The 27,852-nt window shown below is 36.5% G+C and overlaps 1 protein-coding gene and 1 non-coding gene across 3 annotated transcripts; both read right to left on the minus strand.

Moving 5' to 3' along the window:
- Window positions 1–220: 220 nt before the first annotated feature.
- Window positions 221–27,377, minus strand: LOC129298430 (nuclear pore complex protein NUP205-like). Of its 2 annotated transcripts, none has more exons than XM_054936842.1 (19): window positions 27,027–27,377; window positions 26,753–26,848; window positions 25,419–25,493; window positions 25,193–25,297; window positions 24,975–25,085; window positions 23,223–23,382; window positions 23,049–23,134; window positions 21,970–22,092; window positions 21,645–21,872; window positions 20,962–21,051; window positions 20,499–20,660; window positions 20,050–20,166; window positions 19,740–19,946; window positions 13,227–13,328; window positions 13,007–13,150; window positions 1,655–1,785; window positions 1,445–1,564; window positions 1,081–1,204; window positions 221–454 (listed from the first exon to the last, which is right to left on the minus strand). In XM_054936842.1, exons 1-19 carry the CDS (start codon window positions 27,165–27,167, stop codon window positions 236–238), a joined length of 2,541 nt encoding a protein of 846 aa, XP_054792817.1. In that variant the 5' UTR covers window positions 27,168–27,377; the 3' UTR covers window positions 221–235. The 2 variants fall into 2 exon arrangements, with proteins under 2 accessions (XP_054792817.1, XP_054792816.1); XM_054936841.1 differs by having other exon boundaries at window positions 20,499–20,663.
- A 114-nt stretch (window positions 27,378–27,491) lies between these two features.
- On the minus strand, window positions 27,492–27,573 carry TRNAS-UGA (transfer RNA serine (anticodon UGA)). The gene has a single exon. It is a non-coding gene; the product is annotated as a tRNA-Ser (tRNA).
- Between the last annotated feature and the right edge of the window lie 279 nt (window positions 27,574–27,852).

Genomic DNA, 27,852 nt, shown 5'->3' on the forward strand with positions numbered 1-27,852 from the left:
CCCTTTATAAAAGGCCTTGATATTCAATTATGGACTTCTAGAAAACAGTATATGACTTTCACTAGACAAATATTTAATTACGCAGCGTGGAACCATTCACTACTGATAGCATCCTTTACTAAAATTTAAAACTTAAATAACAAACAACGTTAAAAACACATGAACCAAAAGAGAGGATAAAATAAACAGTTTAAAGTGATTTTTTAAAACAAATGCAAACTGTTGACTAGCATATTTAGAAAAGTGAAAACCTTACTTGGTATAGAGGTCGCCAATAATCAGAAAGAAGTAAATCCTTCTCGAGGGCAAGTACTAAAATTTCCAAAGAAAGTTGCACTACATTCTCTAGAAGCTGCCCATATATTTGACTACTCCTTTCAGCTATAATTGAATTCACCCCTGTCAGAAGAATACCCATGATGTTTCGGAAAGCAGTCTTACCACTCATAAAATCCTGAAACAAATTAGAAAATAAAAAATAAGAGAACCAGCAAACTAAAATTGAAATCCAAAATGTAAAGCACCTAAAGATAATCTGAACTTGAACACCAAACAGTAGCTGATCAATTATAATTCACAAGCGGATTACGATTCAATTCCCTAATGGGAAAGCAAAGAATGTTATACCTCCGTTTTTTAATGTTTGATTCATAAAAACTCCATTTTTAAATTTCATTAAATTATATTGCGGACAAAAAAGTTTCATAACTAAAAATTCAGCCATCAATATTTAAATTTAAATTATATTTAAATCTCTAAATGCATAAATAAGCTTGCCAGGAAAAAACAACCATTTTTTATATTCGTTCTTGAAGGAACTGTTGGCATTACAAATCAAGGAAAGCACTGGGGGCTTCACCTGAAGGTAAAGGACCAAATTACAGCCCATCATAATTACTGGCCAGCAAAGCATAGAAAGTTATAAGGTCAACTGTCCCATACAGCTTAGAAATTTAGAACCAATGATAAAAGATGTCACTCAATAGAACAACATTTCATTATTATATAGAGGCCACTCCACATGCTATACACAAAATTCTCAGCAGAAAAATAGAAACAAACAGCAGGAAAAGCACATACTTTTATCAACTCTAAAACAGGGAGCTGTGTCTGAAGTGATGATGATTCATTAGCAGTTAAAAGTCGTGATTGATCAACTACGCCTTCAATGTCCTCATCCTTGATGTCATACATGCTTAGCATCCTGCAATGTCTATGTTTTAATAAAATTCTACGACTTCACATTCTCCACTTATAGTATGACAAGCAAAACAATTTAAACCCATCTACAGACATATACTACTGAAGAGTCTGGACGCCTGTTAATGATATTCAGACAGAAAGGACTAAAATGATAGTCAAATATGAATGGTGAACTACATCAAAGAAGGTAAATACGTATAATGTCAATAACTTTTCAATCGACAGAAATGAAACCACTCACATGTGGAAATGTCTAAGGCAAGCACCAACCAACTGCCATTTCTCACAAGGATCTGCATAAGCTCTTTGAGGGAATGGCCCAAAAACATGGTCATAGATGAACCTAAAGATGCCAATAAATCTGCAAAAAAAATACAAAGAAACATCCAAGATGAGTAAAATCATAAAAAAAAAAAAAAACCAAAAAGCAGAAAGATGAGGGGGAAAGTACCTTTGCCCTCTATCGCTCGTGTCTTTCTCTCCAGCAACAAGAGTATTTATCAAGTTAATGAAAGATACAATCGAAGGATATTGTTCTCTCCTTGCTTCTATTTCGTTCAATTCAAATTGCATGTCATAAAGCTGTAAGATTTAAAAAAATTACTTCAATGAGTTAAAAAGGAAGTTATCTTGTTGAGGGTAATTAAGTGACATGGAAATTAACAAAAAGAAAGAGGAGGAAGCATGGAAAGTAATGGTTGAGCTATATGAATAAACAAAAAAATATGTTCATTATTCAAATAAATCCAAACCTAGGTTTTAGTATCATAACACACAAAACAGGCTATAGAGTGCAATTTGATAATCAATCTAGGTTGTACAGATACGGGTACGAGTATCGGATACGATACGGCGATACGGCAAATTTTAAAAATTTTAGGATACAAGAACAGGGATATATAAAAAAATTTATATAAATATAAATAATAATTCAACTATTAAAAATGCATACAATTCAACCAAATACAAAGTAACCACAGTGACATTCTTTTTGTAGCTCATTCATAAAAGATTTACGAGCTGTTGAATTAATACTTCCCTCAAAATTATTAGTTGCAGCCATATATAATTAAAAAAAAGGAAAAAACATAAATTAAAATAAGACAGGACCAGAACCATTGAGAATTATACTCAAACTAAGTTTAAAATAAACAGAGAGCAACAGGTTCTGTGCATATGGAGAGCAAGATATTAAATGAATAATATAAATAATAATCAAACTTTAAAAAAAGCAAAAACATAAAAAATAATAAATATGCTCCAGTTTCATGCTATCACAGTTGGTAGAGAAGACGAGTGAGATATTGAAACAAAACTCAAGGCAAAGAAGAGAGAAGACGAGACGAGTGAAGGACGAGAAGTCAAGAACCTCAACTGGATCGACGAGCTGAGCAACCACAGAACACAGAACAAGACACGATTTGCGAGTTGAGAATGGATGGGTTCACGACGGCACAAACAAGAAAGCACGGACAGGGACGAGAGCGACGAACGAGACTGGGGAGAGATTGCAGGATCCGAAAACGTTCGAACTGCTGAATGGTTTGCGAATTAAGGATTTAGTCAAATTTTTTATGCAAAACGCAGCGTCCCGCGTAGCAGTCGTGTCCGCCGTGTCAAAGCCATATCCCGCCGTGTCTAGCCGTGTCGCCCAAAAAAAAACGTGTCGGACACGGACGTACTAGCACGGAGCGAGTGTCCGTGTCCGATACGTATCGGACACAGATACGCCACCAAAATCGGCGTATCCGTGCTTCCTAGTATAAATCAATCTTCTTTTTATTCAATATTTTCTGCATCAAAGAATGGATTCTCCCTTTCAAATTGTAAATCTAACAATTTTGTGTGCTTAAAATACGAGGATAATATTTCATGCCTGATCATACATTAGATAATTGTAACAAGCAAATGAGTTGGTCCGAGTAATCACAAATTCAGCTGAAATTAGAGGAAGTATTTTAACCAAATTGGCAATAAATGGAATCGTAAGCAAGGCAAGAAAGTTAGCAATGAAGAAACTCAGTTCATCCCACCCCATCCCTTTCTCATAATCTTCTTTCTTTTCCTAACAAATGGTAGCATGGCTATCATCTTCAGACACAATGTTGAGGCAACATGCTCGCGGCTGGACATGGAGGTCTAGGTGTGCAACTTGGTTGAGCAGTGGGTTATGAACAGCATAGATCAAGGAATTTTGTCAATAGAAGAACATGAAGCAAGTACTTAGAAATTACTATAAGACTTGTCCAAGCAAATGACAGAGAAGTGTGAGCAAGTGTCGGCTAATGAAATTAGGACAAGGTTGCCATCCAAGAGTCAACTCCAATATTCAATGGTAGTGAATCATGCAGTAGCCAGAGCAATCACAGTTTTGGTTGATCTGGGTACATACCAACAAGCAAATTGCATATTTACTAACTAACGGTCTCTAAAAAGCTAGATTTGAAGAATTATGCAACAAGTTAGGGATTTTAAATTTCTATTCAACATAGAGAGGAGTGTTAGAAAGATTTTCTCTCTACATTTATGCTAGTGTTAAAGGTCATTTTTGTCTTCAAACTATATCCTCATAAGCACCCAATATCCTAAACTCCATTCTAGTTCAATGTCACCCCTAAACTTCAAAAAACATAGCACTCTAACCCTTGCCATTAGGAGTGTTGGTAGTAGGCTTGTAGTCTCTCGGGCACATTAGAAGAGTCTGACCTAAGTTACTTAATATAACCTAATTATTAGAATATTTTATATTTATTTTCATATCCCCAAATATATGGGATTTTCCTTTTTTAGGATTATTTGCCTGATACAATCAGATTCAATCGTCCCTCTTGCATCTCTATATGTATTATGTTTTTCCATGATTAAAATGAAGCGATCTTATGCAAATAATAGCATGGTATCAAAGCTACAAGTGGCGTGATAGACTATCGCTCAATGTTGGGTATTACGGCATGGGTCCTTGCCATAAACGCAAATCCACCTAATTCTCCTCTGGCAAGGGGGGATGGCCTATCATCTACTGCGATAGGCTTGTTTGACTTCACATAACACCTCATCTCGCACCATCTCCCTGAGCACAACTATCTCCAATGGTCTCATAGTATAATAATGATCATATGTGGTTGGCAAAAGGAACGTTTCCTGAAATGGGTTACTCCACCACTGAATCCAACTGACCCTACAAATGACAAATGGTGTGTAGAGAATAATCTGGTGAAGGCCTAGTTGATTCACTCGATACTAGAAATTAGTGAAAATTATCTTCTCTCTACCTCTCCTAAGGAGCTATGGAGCTTAGCCAAGACAATCAATTCTATTAAGGAGAACATGACAGCTATATTTCAAGTCAAGTGTCATCTACAGCCACTGGTTCAAGGTGATTTCACTATTACTCAATCTTTTAGTGCACTGAAATTCTCATGGCAGCAAATCGGTCTATATGAGGTTCATACATGGTCGTACACTAAAAATGAGTTATACTACAAGCCACTGGTTGACCAAGAACACTGTTATGAGTTTCTTTTGGGTCTTAAAAACCCATTTGAAGATGCTAGTGCCAACTTATGAGCGTTACACCACTGCCGACACTGGAAGAAGCCTTCAACATGATTAAATGTGAAGAAAATCAAAAGGTACTCACTAAATCTCCAACAAGGTCTTCTCTATCTCTATTTCTCCTTCTCCAGAAGTCTCAGCCTTGGCTGTTCGTGGATCACAAGAAGATTCTAAGGGGAATAAAGATGGACGTTGGTGTGATCATTGCAATAAAATGGGTCACACTTAGGAAGTCTGTTGGAAATTACACAATAAAACCTCCAACAACAAACAAAAATGGAGAAGCAATAGTAAAGGCATGATGGCGGTACCAGCCATACTAGAAAACGGGTCTTTAAGCACAAAGAAGCTCATGGTTCTTCAAAAAATCTCAGACAAACATGGTAATCAACCAATTCCTGCTTTCAGTGAGACGTATATCCCTTTTGTTGTTCTAGCACAAGTAGGTATTGCCCTTACTCAAGCACTCAATAGTACTTCCTCTAAAAATATCTAGATAGTAGAACTCTGGAGCCACAAACCACATTACAGGTTAAGCACATATTTCTCATGTCTTTACTTCTATGTCTATAGATGATGTTCAAATGTGGCATTTTAAGTTAGGCCACCCTAGTCTTAGCTACTTACAAGCTCTATTTCCCAACATTGGCAATAAAATTATTGCTGATTTCCATTGTGAAACCTGCCACTTTTGCCAAACAAACTCACAATTCTTATCCTAGTCATTCTTACAATCCAACTAAGCCATTTACTCTCATTCATAGTGATGTATGGGGTCCATCTAAAATTGAAACTGATTCTAAAGCTTGTTGGTTTGTTTCATTTATTGATGATCATAATCGATTAAATTGGATCTTTCTTATGAGGAATAAGTCTGAAGTCTTCTCTATTTTCAAAACTTTCCACATGTTTGCAAAAACTCAATTTCACAATAAAATTCAGATTTCTAGGAGTGATAATGGAAAGGAGTATTTGAATTCTCAATTTACAGAATTTTGTAACTCACACGGTTTACATCACCAAACCTCTTGTGCATATTCTCCGCAACAAAATGGTGTTTCTAAAAGGAAAAATAGGCACCTTCTCAAAGTTGCTCGTGCACTCATGGTGCACAACAATGTGCCTAAGAGATTTTGCGAGAATGCTATTCTTACTGCTGCATATTTAATAAACCGCATGCCTCCCAAAACTTTAAATTTCTCTACTCCTCTTCAAAAATTTCTTGAAAATCTTCCTAATTCTCCTTTAATTCCATCCATTCCTCCTAAGGTGTTTGGCTGCACCTCTTTTGTCTACAATGAAGGAGGAGGCAAACTTGATTCCCATGCTTTCAAATGCATTTTTTGAGGATATTCATCTCAAAGAGGCTACAAATGTTTTTCTCCTTCCAATAATAAGGTTTAAGTGACTATGAATGTCAAATTCATTGAAAATCAGCCATTTTTACCCAAATCACCCATTTAAGGGGATATGACTTTTGAGACCTCTAAGTATGAATGGATCATTTGTGAAACCAAGCAAGATTATTTCACTAATTCTGACCAGCATGAGCCACATACTTCAATACCTCATTCTCAATTAGAATTATTTTTTTCCTTTTCACTTCACCTTCTAAATCTGAAAACAACCCAGAAAATTCCCACTCACTACCCACACTACTGAATCTTCGTCTACCAGGTCCAGGTTTCAAGATATTAATCCGTTTGAGCCTTTGAACTTCATTTCTGAAACAAATTCAGCTGAAACTACGGTGGAAGAACCTTTAAATGCAACTGAACAGCAACATGGTGGGTATGAGTCCATTGCTACAAGGCAATGTCAAGAATCTGCACCTGAACCAAGTCTTGAAGATTTACACTCACCGATTGACTTAAGAAAAGGGAAAAGAAGTTGCACTCAACATCCCATTGGTAGGTATGTTTCATACAAGAAGCTGTCTCCCCATCTAAGAACTTTTTTTGCTAATGTTGAGAAGATTAGGATACCCAATAGTTATGATGGAGCTGGAGCAAATCCACAATGGAGGAAAGGGATTGATGAGGAACTACAAGCTCTTCAATCTTCACAAGTGCAAGACTTGGAAGCTTACTGAGCTACCTAAGGGAAAATCAATTGCAAGCAACAAGCGGGTTTTCACAATCAAGTATAACCCAAACGGAACAATCAATAAATATAAAGCTCGACTAGTTGCTTGAGGGTTTATGCAAAACTACAACATTGTTTACCAAGAAACCTTTATTCCAGTAGCTAAACTTAACACTATTAATGTTGTGGTATCTATTACTACAAATTTGGATTGGCCATTACATCAATTGGATGTTAAAAATACTTTCCTAAATGGTGCTCTCAAGGAGGAACTATATATAGAGGTACCTAAAGGCTTGAGGAAATAGTCTCCAAGGGCTTGGTTTGACAAGTTCAATCGAGCAATAAAGAAGCAAGGATATACTCAATGCCAAGCAGATGATACCCTATTTGTGAAACACTATGATTCAAAAATCACTGCTCTTATTGTTTATGTTGATGACATCATCCTCACAGGAAATGATGCTGTGGAGATTGCCAACTTAAAGGAGAAACTTGTTGCTGAATTTGACTTCAAAGATCTTGGAAGTCTAAGATACTTCATGGGCATGGAGGTAGCCAAGACCGAAAAAGGAATTAGTACATCTCATCTAAAAGAAACAGGAATGTTGGGGGCTAGACCAGCACACACACCTGTGGAGCTTAATCAAAAATTAATGATTAGGCCAAATGGCAAAGCAACAGACAAGGAAAGATATTAGAAATTAGTGGGAAAATTGATCTATTTATCCCACACAAGACCTAATATATGCTATCCTGTAAGAGTGGTAAGTCTCTCGCAGTCCTCAAACAGAACATATGATAGCCGTGTATCAGATTCTTAGATACCTAAAGAAAACACTAGGACAAGGCTTCTTCTTTGAGAAGGGTAACTCTAGAAGCATAGAGATGTTCACATGCAGATTAGGGAGGTTCAAAAAGTGATAGATGCTCCACTACTGACTATTGCTCCTATGTGGAGGGCAATCTTATGACACGGAGAAGTAAAAAATAGCTCATGGTATCAAGAAGCTAACTGAACCTGAATATCGAGCATTGTCCTTGAGGGTATGTCAAGGAATGTGGCTTATCAAACTTCTAAGGGCGCTAAAGATGGATGTGAATTCTCCAATCAAGGTTTAGTGTGATAACATATTATCCATAAAAATTGCCAAAAATCCAATCCAACATGATCGAATAAAACATGGTTGATCCCCACTTCATTAGGGGAAAAATTGAAAACAAAATAATTGATTTAGCATATATTCCGTCAAGCCAACAGATTGCTAGTGTGGCGACAAAATCATTGATTCAAGACAAGCTCGAAGGATTTAAAAGCAAGCTAGAAATGATTAATATCTATTCGCCAGCTTGAGAGGGAGTCTTTGAAGTGGGCTTGCTGTCTCTTATGCCCATCAAAAGAGTCTAAGCTAAGTTACCTAATATAACCTGGTTATTAGGATATTTTCTATTTATTTTTATATCCCCAAACATTGGATTTTCCTGTTTTCGGATTATTTGCCTAATACAATTAGATTTGGTCATCCCTCTTACATCTATATATGTACTCCATTTTTCAATGAACAAAATGAAGCAATCTCATGCAAACAATAGCAAAGAGGAAAGAAACATCCATTAAATAACAGTGGGACCCACAAAATAATATAGGCATCATCTAATGTATTTTTTATCTTGCTTATATGACATGCCTTGTAAGGTGACTTAAAATTCTTCTACATCCACTCTACCTCATCATCTCACCCCCTCTCTCTATTAGTGCATCATCTCATATTAGAGCTAGTAACTCGAGTAAGCCAAACTTATTCTGGCTATAGCACAAATAACCCTGAACTTACTTTAAAAAAAAAAAAAAACATATAGCCAAGCCAAACCCTAACACTCCCGAGCTTTAAGCTAGCCTAGAATTGTCCAAAACAAAATCATTTTTCAAAAACAAATTTCAACTGTTACTTCACAATTAATTATTTTTATTATTAAGAAAAATATAAAATATAATTTTTGAAACTTAAAAAAATGTAGAAGACTCACTTTAAGAAAACAATTGTGGGTCATAAAGTCTAAAAATCAAGATTAAAATACATTTTAAATATTATTATAAGATATTTTATAGATTAAGAATAAATATATGTAACAATTTTAATATTTTAATTTTTTTTAATAAAATATCTACACTCAAATATATGGTCTCTTAATATTTAATATATTATATAAAACTTAAATTGTTATTCAAGTATTTGGGTGAAGCTCAAACTCAATTGGGCTTGGCCCAAACATTAAAAAAAAAGTGCAATTTTACTAAGCTCGACACTAAATTTTTCAAGCTTGCTCGAGCTAGCCCGTCAGCCTTGATCCAAATTACCAGCTCTATCTCAAATCTCGAAATGAACTCCATTTTGAGAACATGAAGCAAAGGTAATGAACCTAAAGCAAAGCTTGAAGCTTGAGGTAAAGGCAATGATACAGATGAGGGAGCAAGGAGGCAATGTACGGCAATGGCGATGTGTGAGAAGCTTGAGCACAAGTCTGATTTGAGAACACAAATGGTGAGTGCAAGCAGCAAAGTTCACACTGGGTTAGGTGAGGTTCGATTTCAAGGAGCATGAAAGCTAGGTTAATTAGAACACGCTTCTACAAGGAGGAGGACGAGGAGGAAGAAAGCTTCATCGATGGCAAAATCATTTCTTATTCTTCAAAACCCATATCCGAAAGCTCCATTGACAACAACGGAAGGTGTTTTTTCTTCTCTAAAACGTTTCCAAATAAGCAATTTAAGGCCAACTGCTCATTTATATAAGAGTTCAAAATTTAATGCTTCAATTTTACTTCACCGCTCTAACTTTTCATTTGGAATTCATTCTATAGAGGGTTGAAGAGAGCAAAGAATGGTTGAGGTTGAATTGAGTGCTAAGAAGGTTCCAAGAGCAAAGGAGGTAGAGATCAAGACCCATAAACACAAGGGAATGATGAAGGAGGAGGAAGAGATTGGAACGAAGAGTAAAGATGACTAATTGAATAATGGATTGAAAGGGTTCCAATTGTGTGGGCTAGTTATGGAGGCTTGTTAGACGATCATGGGCTATAACGTGAAGGAGCTGAAAGAGAGGAATGGAGGTCTTTTTTTTTTTTTGGTTTAATGGAAAACCCATTATTGTGATTTTCTTGTATTTTTTAGGGATTGAATGCCTAACGCATCCTCCATATAGCATGACATGTTAGCAAAAAGAGTCAAGCGATCAAGTCCAACTCATTACTTAACAAATAGCATTATTGAACTTAACATCAAGGGCAAAATTGTTCCATTTTTTAACATTTAAGAGGTGCATTGAACCAAAATTGAGTTTAGATTATTAGGCGCACCTGAGGGTATAGTTTGACGACAAATATGATCTCTAACACTTTTTAGCAATATCTTATTTTATTCACTTGGTGATTTTTAGATAATTATGTTCATATTTGATTTCATTTAATTTTCTTATCCTTTGCCTACATAGTAGGACAAAGGTTTGTTGTTGTTCCTTATTCATTGCCTATTTCTCAAGGACTCTAATAACAGTATCATAGTTGCCAATCAATTACACATTAGGAATGTTAAATTTCTATCCACCTAAATGAAGGGTAGTGTTAGCAAGATTATCTGTCTATTTTTATTAATATCTTACTCAAATTATAAGGCACTTTTGAAAAAGTCTCTATCTCAAAAAAAAAAAAATAATAATAATAACACTTTGTACAAATTAAGGTTTTTTTAAATGCACCAATTCCAATATTACCCATTCTCTCTCTATACTTAATTTTCATCCTTTCTCTTTTCAATATATTAAATGATGGGTATTTTTGAAAGTTTATATTTTTTCTTTAAAAAGATAAGGTTGTAAAGTGTATTTAATAAGATTTATTAGCAAGTGAGATTTTGTCTAAAAGTGTCTTATAATTTGATTTTCATTTAGTTTCCTGATCTTTTGGCTACCAACAAGGTTTGTTATCGTTTCTTTGCCACTTTCTCAATATGAGGTCTTGAAAAATACAATGAGTAGAATAAAAATAAGCCCAATACTGTGCTTGCTTTGTCAATTTACCAATAGACAATAAATTGCATGCTAGGTAAGGAACATGAAGTACATCTTCTAACTTCATAACTTCAAAAATAATAACATTTCCTTTACCAACTATAGATGGATCAAACCCATTAGCAATCTTGATTGTTTCACTTCCAGCACATGGAATGTAGGAACTAAACAACTTAGAATCTAATGTCATATAATTTGTGGCTCTAGTATGAACAATCCATTTGAAATTACTCGTAGTAGTAAGTAAAGCACAATTACCTTTGTGCACTATAGATGCAGTGTGACTTGGCTTTTGGTTCTGCTCAATCTTTTGAATCACGTTAAGCATTTCAATCACCTTACCTAGCTGTTCTTTGTCTATTTGAGGCATTGACTTGGAGTCGGTCTTCTCTTGTAGACTGTCATAAGAAGTCTAATATCCTTTTGTCTTTCCCTTTCAAGGCTTCCAATCTGGTAGTTTTCCACACAAATCCTAGCATGTCTCATGAGCATGCCCCTATTTCTTGCAATGTTCACACCACACCTTCCCCTTTTGACTTCTATGATTAGCATTTGCACCTTTGCCAACAAGTGCAATAGGGTCTAGAAATGGTGAAGAATAGGGAACAATACTAGAGAGCATTACCTTACGTCTTGAAGCCTCACAACGTGCCTCAGAGAATACTTCTCTTGTTGAAGGAAGGAGTGATTTATTGTGGATATGTCCTCAGATCATCTAATGATTGATGTAACCAAGCAAGAAATTGAAAGACACATTCACTTTCAATTTGCTCCTTGTAGCGAGTTGCGTCACTAGCACTTGACCATTCCACCTCGGTCAATAGATCAAGTTCCTCCCACAACATAGAGAGCTCCAACTAGAAGGCAATAATGTCTCATTCACCTTGTTGAATGGTCCATGCCTTGCTTTTGAGTTCATAAAGGCATGCTAAGTCTTTTCCATCAAAATAAGAGTCTCACACAGCCACCCATATCTCATGCAGAAGGTAAAAACATAAGCTTTACTAAACATTCAACATCATTGCGTTAATAAGCCATAATAAGACCAAAGAATTGCTAGTGCACCACCATTGCCTTTCTTCAACTTTCTATTCATCTAGGATTTTTGATGAGCCATCAAAGAAACCCATCTTACCCCTACCTCCAACAGCAAGTTTCACGGCCTAAGCCCATAAGCGATAATTTTTTGCCGGTTAATTTCATAGCCACGATTTGCATCTAAGATCCATCGTGGTTAGTAGTCAACCCGAAGGGGCCACCAACCTTGTTTAAATCATACAACAAGGACCCATCATTCTGCGTCATTAGTGAAGGCGGGCAACTAGGGTACGACTCTTCTGCAATGCTTTCTAAATCGTGCTCAGCGTCAAATTTATTGGAGAAGCAATCAGCTCTAATAGCGACGAAGAATCAAATTATTCCTATAGTTTTTCCTTTTTCTACTTCTTCCAAGTGCAAGATAACCCCAAGGAGTTGCGGGTTTTTTTTTTTTACCAATTAGGGGCCTCCCTTCACCACCCCCATGGGGATAGTCTACAAGGTTCATAACTACTCCTCTTACTACAAGACGCTTACCTAGCCAACATTTAGATCCGGCTCTACCCAAACTTTTTTGGTTTACCCCAACATACCATGTAGTGAATGAGCAATCTACTTCTACAACTGTTGATCAAAGAGTGTCAAATGCATACATATGGGAATGGGAGAGATAATCTCTCTGCAAATAAGGGACTAGAATCGATCAATAATCCTAAGGAATAATATCTAATTAAAACAGATTCTACCCAATCCCCTAGAACAACAAAATATTAATAATGAATATTTACATTTAATATTTAATAATCACTAGGTCTAACCATAATTTTGTTTTAATGACCTAGTCTAATTATTATGCACACAGGGCAAGTGAATACATAGGTAATATTATACAAAGATTTCAATATTGATCAATCTTTTTCACACAATGTGATAACATGAATGCACAAGACCAATGAGAAGTTGCGAGAAGCAAAAAGGAAGTAAAGAAACAAAATGATACTTCTTAATAGAAATATTTTCTAAGGTACATTGAGAACACTTAAGTCCAAAAAACCAACCTGAGTAGCCATAAGTTGTGGACCATCCTGTAAATGAGGCCCAACAACTACAGGTAGATCATATTGCTCAAGATAGGTCCAAATGCTATCTTTCAATAATGGAGAAACACGAACAAATGTAGCTATTGTATTCCTCAAAGCACCCTACTTCCACAAAATATGCTTGTTAGACAAACAATGCAAGAATTTCAATAAGAACCTTGACATAAAATTGTTATACCTTCAGATAAGGAGGCACACTTTCATAACTAAGAAGCTTGAACAATGGCTCAATATCAGGAAACCAATTTTTCCTTTCAATAGGGTTCCCATATTCCACAACCTGTACCCCAGACAATAGATGATATGAAAATCACTATCCCTTGCCATTAAAGAAAAATAAATAAATAAAAGGGAATGTATTGCACATTCCACAAAGAAACAAGTAGTTGCCACATTAACATAAACAAAGGGTCTAGGTTCAATATGAAAATGCTACAAATAGATTTTTCACAAATTAGGTGAAACTTCTTCATGTATTTCACTTTAAACTCAACAATGGAAGTTTTAGTTCTTAAAACGGAAGAGTGCTGTGAAAAACACAAAAGAGAACCATCAATGTTCAGGCCACAAAGAGATGGGAACAGAAATTGAAACAACAGCAAAGGAGAAGGTTAAGAAGCTGCTCTAAAAAGTGAAAGAATTAGAGATGAAGCAAAGGTAATGATAGTGCTTAGTCACAATTAGGGGGAAAACAAAAACCCATGACTATTGATCTAACATAACCTCTAAATTCCTTGCTCTCTCTCACTCTAACGATAACTAATTTTTCCCCACTCTCATTCTAACACCACCTAAAACATATACCCAAAGCCTTACTCCTGTGCCTATTTGCAACTTGAGGGAGCCCATGATAACAATTAGGAACTAGACCTAGCAACTACATTTTGCTTCTTGCTTTTTCAAGAAATTAAGTTTCCACCAATAAATACACAATATCTTGAAGTCGAGTGTCAATCAATCAAGCATCCAACCCAATCTTCATTGCCATACCCAACAATTTGAGTATCATCCTGTTATATGTTATCGCTTTATCTAAGGTCTTTATTGTCTTTTTGTGTTCTGTGATTATTGCCTTTTCATATGTTGCTGAATTCTAAGAAGATATTGATAGTGTGGGACCCTCCCTAACACTTGTCTAGGGTTAGGGTATATATGTTGTGCCCTACCTATCTCGGATGTTTTTATGAATGGAATAGTCATTTTCTCTCCTTCTTCTTCTCCACCAGAGACACAGTCCTCAACTAAACGACTCATTGATTTAGAACATAGTCTTGAAACGCAATCTACCCTAGTCCATCAAAACACCGACCATATAACCAAGATTAAATAAATCTTAACCCAGTTTTTGAATCAACTTTCAGACATCTCAACCAAGCTCTCAATTCTGACCACTCAATCTCCTCGCCTCCCCACCTTTGAAATAGGTGAACCTTCCCATGCACCTCCTCCTCTGCCCCCCAAGCCTACAATTTCCCCATCGTCCCAGGCCATATTTGTCCCTCTTCCACCTCTTCTACCACCCTAAGTATCCAGACCAACGACACTCTAAGCTTCTGCACCCCCACCACCTATTTTCACCCCACCCCTTCAGTTTGGTTCATTCCAAGGTCTTCTTCCCACTCCACCTTCACATTATTCGGTCCCAAACAAAACACAGCCGCATCTCATTCCCAAAATTTGATGGTACTAATTTTCGAGGATGGGCTTACCGTTGTCGTCAATTCTTTTCTATTGATGAAACGCCTATCGAGCACCGCCTGCAACTCAGAAGCATTCACTTGGAGAAACGAGCTCTGCGTTGGCATTTGGCTTTCGTGAAACAGAGGTAGTTATCCGATATTTCTTGGGATGATTATTTCAAGGAGATGGAGACTAAGTTCGATGATATTAAAGATGACAACCCCATGATCGCCATTAAGAAGCTTCAGATGGGTGATTCTATCAAGGAATAAGGAGAAGTTTGATGAGCTTTTGACAGAGGTGGACTTACCTGATGATGCTGCGATGAATTGTTTCATCAGTGGACTGAGGAGTGATGTCCAGCAAAGCATTCTAAGTTTTCAACCCAGGTCCCTAGCCAGCACCATGAAGCTTGCACGCCGTCCTGCCTCTGCGTCCTGATCGCGCTATTTCGCACCATCGTTTGTGTTTCAAGCAGCCAACTCTTCTCAGGTTCCTTTATCAATCCACTTGAGTCTTGAGTCAGACCCCCTTTCTAAAGTTACTTCATCCATGGGCCCATTACCTAAGAAGCCCAAAATTAGACCTCCAACAGCTGCCTCGCCATCGGCCTCTTCTAAGCTTCCAAACGTGACATGGATGAACACAGGCGTCTGGGCCTCTACTACTGGTGCGGCGATCGATAGAGCAGTGATCATAAGTGCAAGGACTCCCAACTTTATGTCTTGCTTGTTGAAGATGATCATGAAGCTTTTGAAGATGCCTGAGACGACATTGAGCCTGAAGAAGCCACGGGCACCATTAACGCTATGGAAGGCAGAGACGGTGTTTCCACCTTACGTCTACAGGGGCGAGTCAAGCATCAATAGGTCCTTATTCTCATTGACACAAGAAGCACTCACAATGTTTTCGATTCTAAGATGGCTAAAAGACTTTGATTACCTATTCATGAAAGACAATGATTTCACATCACAGTCGCCGACAATCGCCAGCTTTTAATTATGCAATGTTGTTCCAATTCCAATTCCAATTATAGAGGAACTCCTAGATGAACCGACAGGAGCTCAATTTTTTTCTAAATTGGATTTACGAGCAAGTTATCATCAAATCAGAATGAATGAAGGCGACATTGCAAAAACTACTTTTCACACTCATGATGGCTTGTATGAATTTACGGTAATGCCATTTGGCTTCACAAATACTCCTGCTACCTTTCAGAGTCTCATGAACTCAGTTTTCCGCCCATTCTTGCGGAAATTCCTTTTAGTCTTCTTTGATAATATTTCAGTTTACAGCAGCAATTGGGCAACTCACTTAGACCATTTGAAGGCCACATTATCACTATTACGACATCATCAATTGTTTGCCAAAGCCTCAAAGTGCACTTTTGCTACAAGCCAAATGGATTATCTTGAACATGTCATCACCGCAAATGGCATTCAGGCAGACCCCAAGAAGTTAGAAGCAATAGCTTCGTGGCCTACTCCCTCTTCGGTCAAGGAATTAAGGGGTTTCCTTGGTCTCACTGGGTATTACCGACGCTTTGTCAAGAGTTATGGTTCTATTTGTAGCCCTCTCACAGCATTGTTGCAGAAGCACGAGCGATTTGTCTGGTCCCCTCAAGCTCAAACAGCTTTTGAGTCCCTTAAGAAGGCTATGATGTCTCCAGTCCTTGCTCTCCCAAACTTTAATGAAACTTGTCTCTGAGACTGATGCTTCAAGGCATGGTTTGGGAGCAATTTTATCTCAACAAAGCCATCCATTAGCTTTTGCTGGCAAAGCCCTTTCTAATTGCAAGAGACAATTATCCGCTTATGAGCGTGAACTGCAAGCTATTGTCTTTGCTGTCAAGCAATGGCGCTCATACCTTTAGGGAAGGAAATTCATCATCAAAACAGACCACTTGCCCTTGAAACATCTGTTGGAGCAGCAAGATTTAAGTCAAGAACAGTGCAAATGGCTTCATAAACTATGGTGTCTCAATTATGATATAGTCTACCGTAAAGGATGTGATAATATAGCAGCTGATGCTCTTTCTAGATGCTCGAGTGGGGGCTGTTTGGCTATTTCTCTGCTTATATCTCCTTTATATGATCGAGTGCGTGACTCTTGGCTTCTTGATGATCAGTTACAAGGCCTAATTAAGGATCTCGAACATGATCCTTTGTCCAACTCTCAGTATACTTGGCAACACCACTTGTTGAAGCGAAAGGGTAAACTCGTGGTAGGGGCTGATCGTAAGCTTAGAGAGGATTTACTTCCCTTCTTTCATGGTGATGCTAAAGGCAAACATTCGGGTATGACTCCAACTTATAAAAGATTAGCTTCTTTCTTTTATCAGAAGGGAATGGAGCGAGATGTTCGCAACTATGTGTGTCAATGCACCATTTGTCAATGCTTTAAGCCAGAGTTGGTAGCCTCCCCCGGACTTCTCCAACCATTACCTGTACCCGAACATGTTTGGTCTGAACTCTCCATGGACTTTATTAGCGGCCTTCCTAAGTCTTATTCTAAGACCACTATTTTGGTAGATGTTGATCGCCTATCTAAGGCTGCCCACTTTATGGCTTTGAAGCACCCCTTTATTGCCATGGATGTTGCTAATACATTTATGAATAATGTTGTTAAGTTACATGGCTTCCCTAATCCATTGTTTCAGACTGGGATCCAGTTTCCTGTGGTAAGCTTTGGAAGGAATTATCTCGATTGTATTATGTTAAGTTGCATTTTTCTTCCGCTTATCATCCCCAAAACTGACAGCCAAACAGAAGTACTTAATCGTTGTTTGGAGTGCTATCTCCGTTGCATGACAAGTGATTTTCCAAAACAATGATCTAAGTGGGCTTTCTTTAGCTGAGTTGTGGTATAACACCACCTATCATTCCTCAATTGGGATGACTCCTTTTGAAGCGGTCTACGGTATACCTCCTACCCATTTACCTTATATAGCGGGTGACTCCACTAATGAGACGATTGATAGGACTTGCATAGCTCAAGAGCTTACATTACAACTGCTGAAGCAACATTTGTTGAAAGCACAACATCGGATGAGGTAGCAAGCCAATAAACGCCGTTCCAAGCATCAATTCGATGTGGGCAATATGGTTTTTCTCAAATTGCATCCCTTTCAAAAGAACTTATTGAACAATTCTTCACTACATAAATTGGTTGCCTGTTACTTTGGGCCTTCACAAGTAGTGAGACGCATTGGAGCTATTGCATACGAGTTGGGCTTATCTCCCCACACCCACGTTCATCCAGTGTTTCATGTTTCTTTGTTAAAAAAATTTGTTAGTCTGAATGTTCCCCTTCGCTCTACTTTGCCACCAGTTGATGATCAAGGCCAATTTTTGTAGGAACTAGAAGAAATCTTAGGCAGGAAGATAGTTAATCGCCATCATTTGCCCGTCACTCAAGTTTTGATTCGTTGGAAGTTTTCCCAACCAGAAGATGCCACTTGGGAAGATCTTTCAGCCATCAAGCAACAATTTCCTCACTTCAATGTTGCTACTCCTTCCACTGCTCCCATCCTTGTGGACAAGGATGTCTTTAGGGGGGGAGTATTGTTATATGTTATCCTTTATTTAAGGGCTTTATTGTCTCTGTGTTCTGTTATTATTGCCTTTTCATATGTTGCTGAATTGTAGGAAGATATTGACAGTGTGGGACCCTTCCTAACACTTGTCTAGGTTTAGGGTATATATGCTGTGCCCTACCTATTTCGGATGTTTTTATGAATGGAATAGTCATTTTCTCTCCTTCTTCTTCTTCCCCTTCCCTCATAACATATCCTTGGTATATTCCTTATCGCTATAACCTCCTATAGAAGGAAATCTATCTATAATTTTATATTTTATTACTTTCTGTTTTTTTTTTTTTACTTTATTTAGCAAGGGGCTTGTTTTATCATTTCATGCATTAAATGGGATACAAGTAGGTGTTTCCTTAAAGAGGAGGAAACCTTATATTTTAGTGTTTATGTTTCATTCAAAAGAAGGAAACCTTAGCTATGGCTTCTATAAAAAAGCCACTATGGTCAGACATGGATTTTGATGAACGAAAATGTTTGAGTGACTCCTCCAATCTCTTCATTCTGTCTCCCTCCCTTTTTCTCCCCACTACTCTATTCCTATCCAGTTCTGTGTTCCCTCACTTTTCCTCCTCCCTCTTTGTTTTCCGTCTCCCTTCTCTCCCCCTTCTATTCTGTCATTTTCTCCCTATGTCCCTCAGCTTCAATCTGTGGCAATGTGTGTCAGAGTGTTGTATCACCTTGATGCATCTAAGAATAAGAACCCACAGCCTCCCAATGGCTGTCACAAGGAGATACCAGAATTCACTTCCCACACTCACAGGGAAAGAAATATCAGGATGAGTGAGTGAGGTAGTTTAGTTTAAATGACTTACCACGCTCAGGGAATCACAATGCTCAATAAAAATGAAAAAAAATTAACCCTCAAACAATTGCCCTAACATTCAAAAGTCTAGAAAATAACCCCTTAGTTATGGGCGCATTAGATGTAAATCAAGTTAACCCAAGCTCTAAACATTCATGACAAAAAGGAAACTCTACAATTTTTTTTTTTTTTGGGCAGAAGTAATAATACAACAAATTCCTTCCGTCCCATATAAACTATATCTTAGACTCAATTTGTTGGCAGAATTCAACAAGTCAGCCCAAGCTCACCATAGGCATGAATGTTTAGAAAACAAAAAATATATATATTCATAAGCTACCATCAAAATTAACCCAAAAGTATAATATTCTAAGAAAAAAGTTTTAATTCATTTCACTCCATTAATTGTATAATAACTCTCAAACAATAATTAATAATTAGATGAGAGTCCTTCCTCCCATAAAACTCCCAAATAATGGAATGTTTCATTCTATTCCACTCCTTTCCATCCCATTTCATCAAATAACCATTCCATGCATTCTATTCTAAACTTCCAAGTGCACCCTAAAATACAACTAAACACAAACTGATATAACAAATAATAGTTAAAGTCAAACCTTCATAAGAACATTCAAATATGCCACAAGAGCTTTTGCATCCCCCTCCTGAATTTCAGGCAACATTGCCCCAGCAGTCTGAAGGGACTGTTTAAATTTCTCATCATAGATTGCTAAGCATTCAAACAAAGTGCTCCACCCAATTGAACGGAATGCGTTCCCTCGCAGTAACTCATAAACTTTTGAGGCACCTTCCTGACTCAACGCCTGAAAAAGGAGTTTACAATATGAAAACAAATGACAGGATATAATGAAAGTTGGTGGACAAGATTGAGATCTCCAATTTCTAACAATCAGAAAATTCTCTTACCAAGGTGCTCAGCATATTCAGGAAAGCCACAAGCGTTTGAAAATTTGTATGGTCCTCTCCAGAAAAAGTTACAAATGTCCATAAAACCTCATTTCCAGACAAGAGCTCTGGTTCTTTCTGATAACTTAATGAAAGTCTATTTAGTAATAAATTAATGATCAAAATAAAAGCCAATCAAATGAATATTAACCATTCAAAGATTTCATTGAGAACTCAGCAATAAAAAAGCAGATCAACAACAAAGGTTTGTCCACATTTTCTTCACTAAAACAAGTAACCATAAAGGATTAGTCAGTATAACTAGATGGAATGAAGATCTAAGAACAGCAATAAATCAATCAACAGATTAACAGATATCAACTACTAATCTTGTCAGATCTATCATGATTTGTTTGTATGTTAAGAGTAAATACATTCTACTAAATCTATTGCTTCTTGATGAAACAGACCTGATAAATTTCACTAACAAACTCCAAGATGGAAACAAATGGTGTTGGGCTGGCTTCAGTGCCCTGCAGAGAACTTGAGCTCTGCTCCTGCACAAAATCATGTGATCCACCAACACGATATGGACTAAGCATACTCATGGCCCTGTCCTTGGATTCTTTTATCTGCTGGAGTATAAGCAAAACTGTTTGCAATGAAATATCATGAAGGCCAAAACAAACAGAACCGGAGGTTTATATTTTGCAAAAAGTCCAAACCAATTTTTTTTTTTATGCAAACGTGCATGTGTGCATTTCAGACATCAAAATTAAATCCAATATGTCAAACAGTAAAAATTACTTACTTCAATTATTAATATCTCTAAACAATAACAAAGTAGTTCATCCACAAACTCTGATTTGTGCATTCCATCATTAATACAACATGTTCTATTCAATATATAGCCAAGTGAAATGATAAACTGACCTTGTCTCTGGCATGTGGATTAGACAAGAAGCAAGTAATCAACTTGTGAAGATAAGCATTGAACATATAAATCATATCCTCATCATCATTCTGTGGAAAAATGAACTATTACCTTGCGTTGATGAAGTAAAATTATGAAAATATGAGAAAAAATCTCAAACATAATGTCTGACTTTACACAGTACATCATGAAAAGTTCAACAGTTAGCAGTATAAAAAAAATATAAAAATTGATATTTCACTAAATATTAGAACGTTTATAGATGTAACCATAAATGAAGATGGAGGATAAAAATAATCAAAAAAATAATTAAATTCAAATAACATATTCCTATAGGTAATACTAATTCTTACCTTAGTTGACGCGATTGAAGCATAATACAAGTTATTTCCCAACTCAACATATATATACACACACATAAAAAATAAGTAGGAGAACAGGAAATGGATCTCGTGCATTTCTTTAGATGAGTGCACCAAATGCACTTCTTTTTTATTATTAAAGTGAAGATGAAGAAGATGGGAAAAGATGTGTATGATGTGTTAATTAATAAAAAATTAAAAGGCGCACTTCTCCAAAGATGTGCGTCAAATCCAAATCCTAGGAAAACATGCCTTACATGTTTTATTAACTAAACCTGAGAGGATTTACATATTGAAAGGGTAACAAATACAATATGCACCTGGTAGGCTGCAGTACGAAGAACTTTATCCAGTAAAAACTGAAAGACATTTTCTGAGAAAATGACATCCAAGCCTTGACTAAGATAACCCATTTCATTTGATGAACTGCTTGAAATCGACTCCCTTGAAGCAATTCTATCTAGTATTAACATCAAATGTACCACCCAAGCAAGCCTAATGCCACCAACAAAGCCCTCAACCATTGGATTGTTTCCAGCAGCCATTACCTATAAAGCATGCAAGGCCACCAACAAACATCCTAAATCATAAACTTGTAATTTCTTAAAAATCAGTACATAAAACAGTAGTCATCTTTCATCTTACAATTTCATTGAATTCTCGTCTGAAGGAAGCATCAGAGGAAAGGATAGATGCTTTATCAGGCACAGTACTTAAACCATCTGAGACGAATGCAATCACAAGAGAAAAGAAAAGACTAAAGGTTATCTGCAGAAAAAGACAGGATAGAGATGTAAGGAAGCAACATAGAGCAGAAGGCATCCATCTTTTGATAAAAGAAAAGCTAAATTTGTATTCAGTCATTTTTTTTAACATGTACACCTGATTGCTCAATTGTTAGTCTTTCAGAAATCAAACTAATAATCCCCTTTTTTTTTTGGGGGGGGGGGGGGAATCAATTTCCATATGTATAGCCAAGAGGTTATCCATCTTTTAGTCATGGTTAACTTAACTATCATATGGGCTTCAAATATTAATTAAAACCAATGAACCAAACATTGCAAAGTGTTTTGTTTAACAACCCAAAAAAAAAAAAAATCCTCAATTCCATGTCAAACTAGGAACTTGATTTTCCATTATGCCGGTTTCTAAACATGCAATTTTCATTGATTTCTATCTATTTTACACAGCTCACTTCATCTCCACATTGCTCACTTTCTGTCTTCAAGATATTTGGCTTCAGCCTTTTGTAAATCAGCTCTTATTGTTTCCTTTTTTTCTTTCAATAACAGAAAAGCATGTGATAGCTTTCTACTTATTTGCTTCACTGAAATGAATTAGAAAACACAGATGCCAATCACATAAAGGTGAAAAAGTTTTCCATAATTGAAAATCAGTCCTTACAAAAAGAACAGCCCACAAGAAGCACTGAACATCAATAAGCATGCCTTTATTACATTCAATATGAGGAAATGCAAATTATGTCACAAGTAAAATAACACCAAATAGCAATATGATGTTCCTTATGCCACGGCACAATTCAGCTCAAGACAAAAGCCAAAAAATTGGAATACAAAAAAAAAAAAGTTGTTTGCATAATTTCTTTCACAACTAAAATGTTTGAGACAGTTACAAAGGGTGTAATAACAAAGCAAAATTCTAAAACAGCAATGCAAAACAATAAAATATAAAATTTTAAAAAATTAACAAGTGTAAATATGTACCTGATGATTGACAGTATCATTTTTCTCACCGACTTCGGAAGCACTATCTTTTAAAGCAGAAAAGATATCTTTTACATCCTTCGAACCTGAAGACAGAAATATCCTTATGATGCAAATTGAAGTACAAAGAAGACAACTAAAGCCCTAGATCACCCCAAATGATGCTATTCTTACTCATCCGAACAATCAAAACAGAAAGGACAAGACAATGTCCAAGTATAAGTCTTTCTCTTGAAACCACAGCTCGCCGCTCCACAAGGGAACCTCTTGAATCAAGAAGGTAGCGCTCAGACAGAGGTCCACCCAAGCCAGATGGTTCTTCTCTTTTAAGTTCCTTTATTGAGAACAAAATTAGCCCAAAAAATAATTATAGAGAAATAAGAACAGACCAAAAAGCTTAAGGAAAACATAGAAATGTTCATCCACATGGTACATTAAAAGAGAGCAAAGGGAATTAATACCAAAAGTTATGATTATATCAATAGGAACACTAATTAGTAATTTTAATGCATCAATTTAAAAAGTTAAAAGAAAAAAATGCAACTGAAAGTGGTTATATGCAAAGAGTAAGTTGTTATTGCCATGTTACTCAAAAAGCCAATCACATCAGTATCCACAAAATGGAGGCCGGCACATGTCAACCACAGTGAAAATATGTGTCTCATGTAACAGCACACATGATTCAGCACTTGATAAAGGAAATTAATTAATCATTCATACTATTTACTGGCAGTGAAAAGAACTATGCAGCTGCAATAGAGGCAGGTTGTTAAGTCAGACTCAAGGGATCATATCACATCTTCAATCACTGCAGTTTTGCAAGAACTATCGCCCTAAAAGTTCATTGCATGCAAATTTCTGATATCTCTGTGGTTAACAGAAGCATTGATCTCTACACTCATTGATAATCAAAAATTCAATCTCGTCATCATCGATACTCACACCATTTGGACAAAAAGGAATAATGTTATTCATTCCAAATCTCCTTCCCCTATTTCACCATCAAATACATTAAAAGCCATTCACTCACAACTTCCTCTCATTCAGCTTTTCTCGAAAAGACCACTCCCTTCTTTCTACCACCCTTCATTCTGCCACAAAACTGCCAATCTTTGCAATTCCACAAAATTGGCTTTTTCAAATATTTTTGTGCAAAGTGAATAAGCCAATTTGGCTTGCCATTGTAGCCTCCTCGGGTGATATTCTCATCAGAGCTTTCAAATGGATTTTTCTCGCAAGCAATAGTGATGTGAGCACAGGTGGCATCCAACAGGGCTTCCAAGGTTGCATCCATGATGGCATTAAGATTGGCAAAGTCAAGAAGCCACCAAAGAGAATATTTGGGCTAGTAGAGTTCATTTAGTTTAGTTCAGTCAAGTTTTTCTATTTTTATTGAATTTTTGTATTTATTTTTCATGTATTTTATTTATTTAGTATTTTAAGCTTTAATAGCATTGATGGGTTTGTTGGCAGGATTTTCAAAGGAATGAGAATAGGAAAATGAATGGAAATGAGAATGGGAATTGAAATGGCCTTAAAAGTATGTTTCATGTCCAGATCCTCCTTTGTACACTGCCAGATCCCCCTTTGTCACTGACAAGGCCTTACAAAAGCCGAGACTGAAACAAGACTTTGAGTGAGGAGGTTTTTTTTTTTTGTCTTAATAATTAACAATTTTCTACCTCTGCTTCAAAGAACCTCAAATTTCTGACTTTCTTCCCACAAAAGAAACATATAACCTGCTATTGCTCAAATGCAACATTTGCTGCTGGTCAAACACAGCCAGAAACTAAAAATAAAGTACCTTTTTGGGAAGCTATTCTAAGCAGGGCCAAAACAGTTGCATGAATATCCTTGCTACAAGCTAATGTCATAGTTGAATACACAAAGGTCCAAAGAAAAATAATAAATTCACAAAAAGCAAACCTTAATTAGAGATATGAAACGTTGTCTAAGTCCAGAGTTTATGAGATCTTCCAAGTATTTCTGAATGTCAGACAATAAATCTTCTTCCAAGCCTTGATCAAGAACCACAGCCTGAAAAAGGAAAGAACGTCAAGCCAATATAACATTAAAGAGGAAGGGAAAAAAAGAAAGAGCAAACACCAAATGAATATATGACTACTTGAGTAGTGAGAAGATACCCTAAACAGCAAATGGAGAGATGTTATTAAATCCCTTCTTTCAGTATACCAGAGTCCTGATGCAAGGCGCACAATTTCTAGCGGTTCTCTTCCCATTAAACCCCACTACAAATAAAGAACAAATTTATATTTTTACATATATAGATAATAAAATATATTAAACATAACCAACATAATATGAGGAGGTGAATGAAATTTAATGATGAAAAGGAACAGCAGAAATTACCTCTTGATTAGCCAAAACAAGCAATCGAACACAGTCAATTTCATTGAGATGGAGGTCATCACTCAACTTGAGAGCCTATTCATCATCAAAGTCAATATCAATAAACGACTTTTTAGTAGTAAGCATATGATACGTAAGTCACAAGTAATAACATGGCATAAAGGACAAAATAAGACATTACAGAAAAAGCAAAGGGAAGAATGAAGAAATCACTCAATTGCCATTCTAATAAAATCAATAGCCTGTTCAACAAAATGCTTGAAATGATTTATGCCTAATGAAGTTGAGCTAAGAAATATTGCTCCACAAATTTATGAGAGCATGATCCAACTTGGCTCAATAATTGCCCATCAAACTTTAACAGAAGAGAGAAAATTTATCTCAAGCCTAGAAAATGTTACCAATGTTGCGATACTCAAATACCCAAACATCCAGTGATCAAGAATTCAACTCAATTCCACTCATTTTGCTTTCACATCTATCATTCTTTCTTCTACTTCATGAATTTCCATCTTCACAACATTAATTTAGAAGCATCTAGTTAGATCATACTTGGTTTGAGGGAATAGGCTTTGATCAATGTAATAATAAGCTTCCGTTGATATATTCAAAAATATTCAGTTACAGTGTTATGTATCCAAATCTTAACAGATATATAACATTATTTATCTAAGAAAGATACAACTATTAACTCAAATTATATCATGATAAAATATCTTAAGAGAAAATATTTAATATTCCACGACATTACTATCACAACACGCCTTGAATTTATAAAACGCAAGGCAAGTGTAACAGGTAAAGATGAACAACAAATGCCTGCTCCTTATCATTCTCAGACATTAATTATTGGAATGCACAAACTACATTTGTGTGTACAAGCAGAAAGATCATTACAATAAATTAGACATGTAGTTTACATTTCAAGTACACTCATTTGACAGTTAACAATGAACAGAAAAGGTAAAGATTACAAGACATAACCTTGACTAGCCCTAATCCTTATCTCAAAAAGGTTATTTCTCGTCACGTATCAACAGTGACATATGGCATCCATTTTTGCCAGAAATAACTGTGACTAAGGTTTCAAAATTGAACATTGATTAATAAACTCTCATGCAGTAATAGTTGTAGGCCCACTGCTTTCCCCACACTCTGCAACCTATTCCATAGTTCCTTACGGCGAAACTAATGTTCTAATTATCCATCAAGCGTAGATAAAGAGCACTAGCTTTCTACAGTTCTTTGTTACAGCCACAACCGCGTCAATTTGGCCTAAGGTACAGCCAACAAAGTAAGAAGCAGAATACTGAAAAATAATTACGAGAACTCACAATCTGTACATCCTGTTCATCGAGAGAGAGAGGCGGAGAATCCGGAAGTCTAACTGATTTTGATTGTACTTGACTTCGATCAGAGGGCTTTGGAGGCTACAAGCACATAAAACACTAAATCACGTCCGAAGTAAATTCAAGCAAAACCAACTACCAAAAACAATATTATGCTAAGCATCCCCCAGTTTCTTGGTACCACCTAGAGTTCACAACACTACCCGTAATTTCTATCATAAAAACAATGGAACAACAAAATGATCCTCGAATCGCGTACCGGATAGGAGAGGAGAGAACGAAAAGAGGGAAGTAAGCTGCGAATCGCATGCAAGAGCTCGACCCTCTGAGCGGCAGAAGGATGCGAGGGGCCGAGAAGTGCTGATTCGAGTGTGGATAGGAGTTCCTTTGGAGTGACCATTGAGCTCTCCGGCAATGGAATGGAAATGGAGACCAATAGATGAAACCCTAGCAAAGAGGGCAAGAATAAAGAAAGCGTATGGTTGCAATGTGAGCGGTTGGCGTCACAGAGGGAATTTGGAGGGACTAGAGTAAAAGGGTGGGAATGAATGGCGGGTTTTTGGCGAAAATGCTGATCAGAAATGAACACTGAGTGGGCAGGCCTAAAATTCAAACCACAAAAACCCTCCATCGTTCAACTCTGTCTGCGAGGGCTCTGTCGCCGCTCTGAAGTCCGAACTCACTAACTAAAATTTTGGATGTAAGTTAAAATGAAAAAATTAAACGTCGACAGCAGGGCTCGAACCTGCGCGGGCGAAGCCCAACAGATTTCAAGTCTGTCTCCTTAACCACTCGCACATATCGACATGGCGTGTCAAGGGGTATATTCTTTAAATTTTATAATCTAATAATATTTTTTTGAAAACTTGCCGAGAAATGAAAGAAAAAGTGACAATAAAAGGTCAAAAGCATACAATAATAGCACTTTAAGTCTCAAAAAAATTTTCTTTAATTTAAAGTTTAATTATCACAAATTGAGGCTTATATTTAAAATTTAAATGTCATATTTATAATTACATTTTTTTAATTTATAATTTAATTTTCAAAAAATTTATTAAACATCAAATTTTATTTAGAAAGTTCAT

Source organism: Prosopis cineraria, unplaced genomic scaffold (assembly GCF_029017545.1).
Source record: "Prosopis cineraria cultivar Desert tree isolate PC_DT_omini unplaced genomic scaffold, ASM2901754v1 PC807, whole genome shotgun sequence".
Lineage (NCBI taxonomy): Eukaryota > Viridiplantae > Streptophyta > Magnoliopsida > Fabales > Fabaceae > Prosopis > Prosopis cineraria.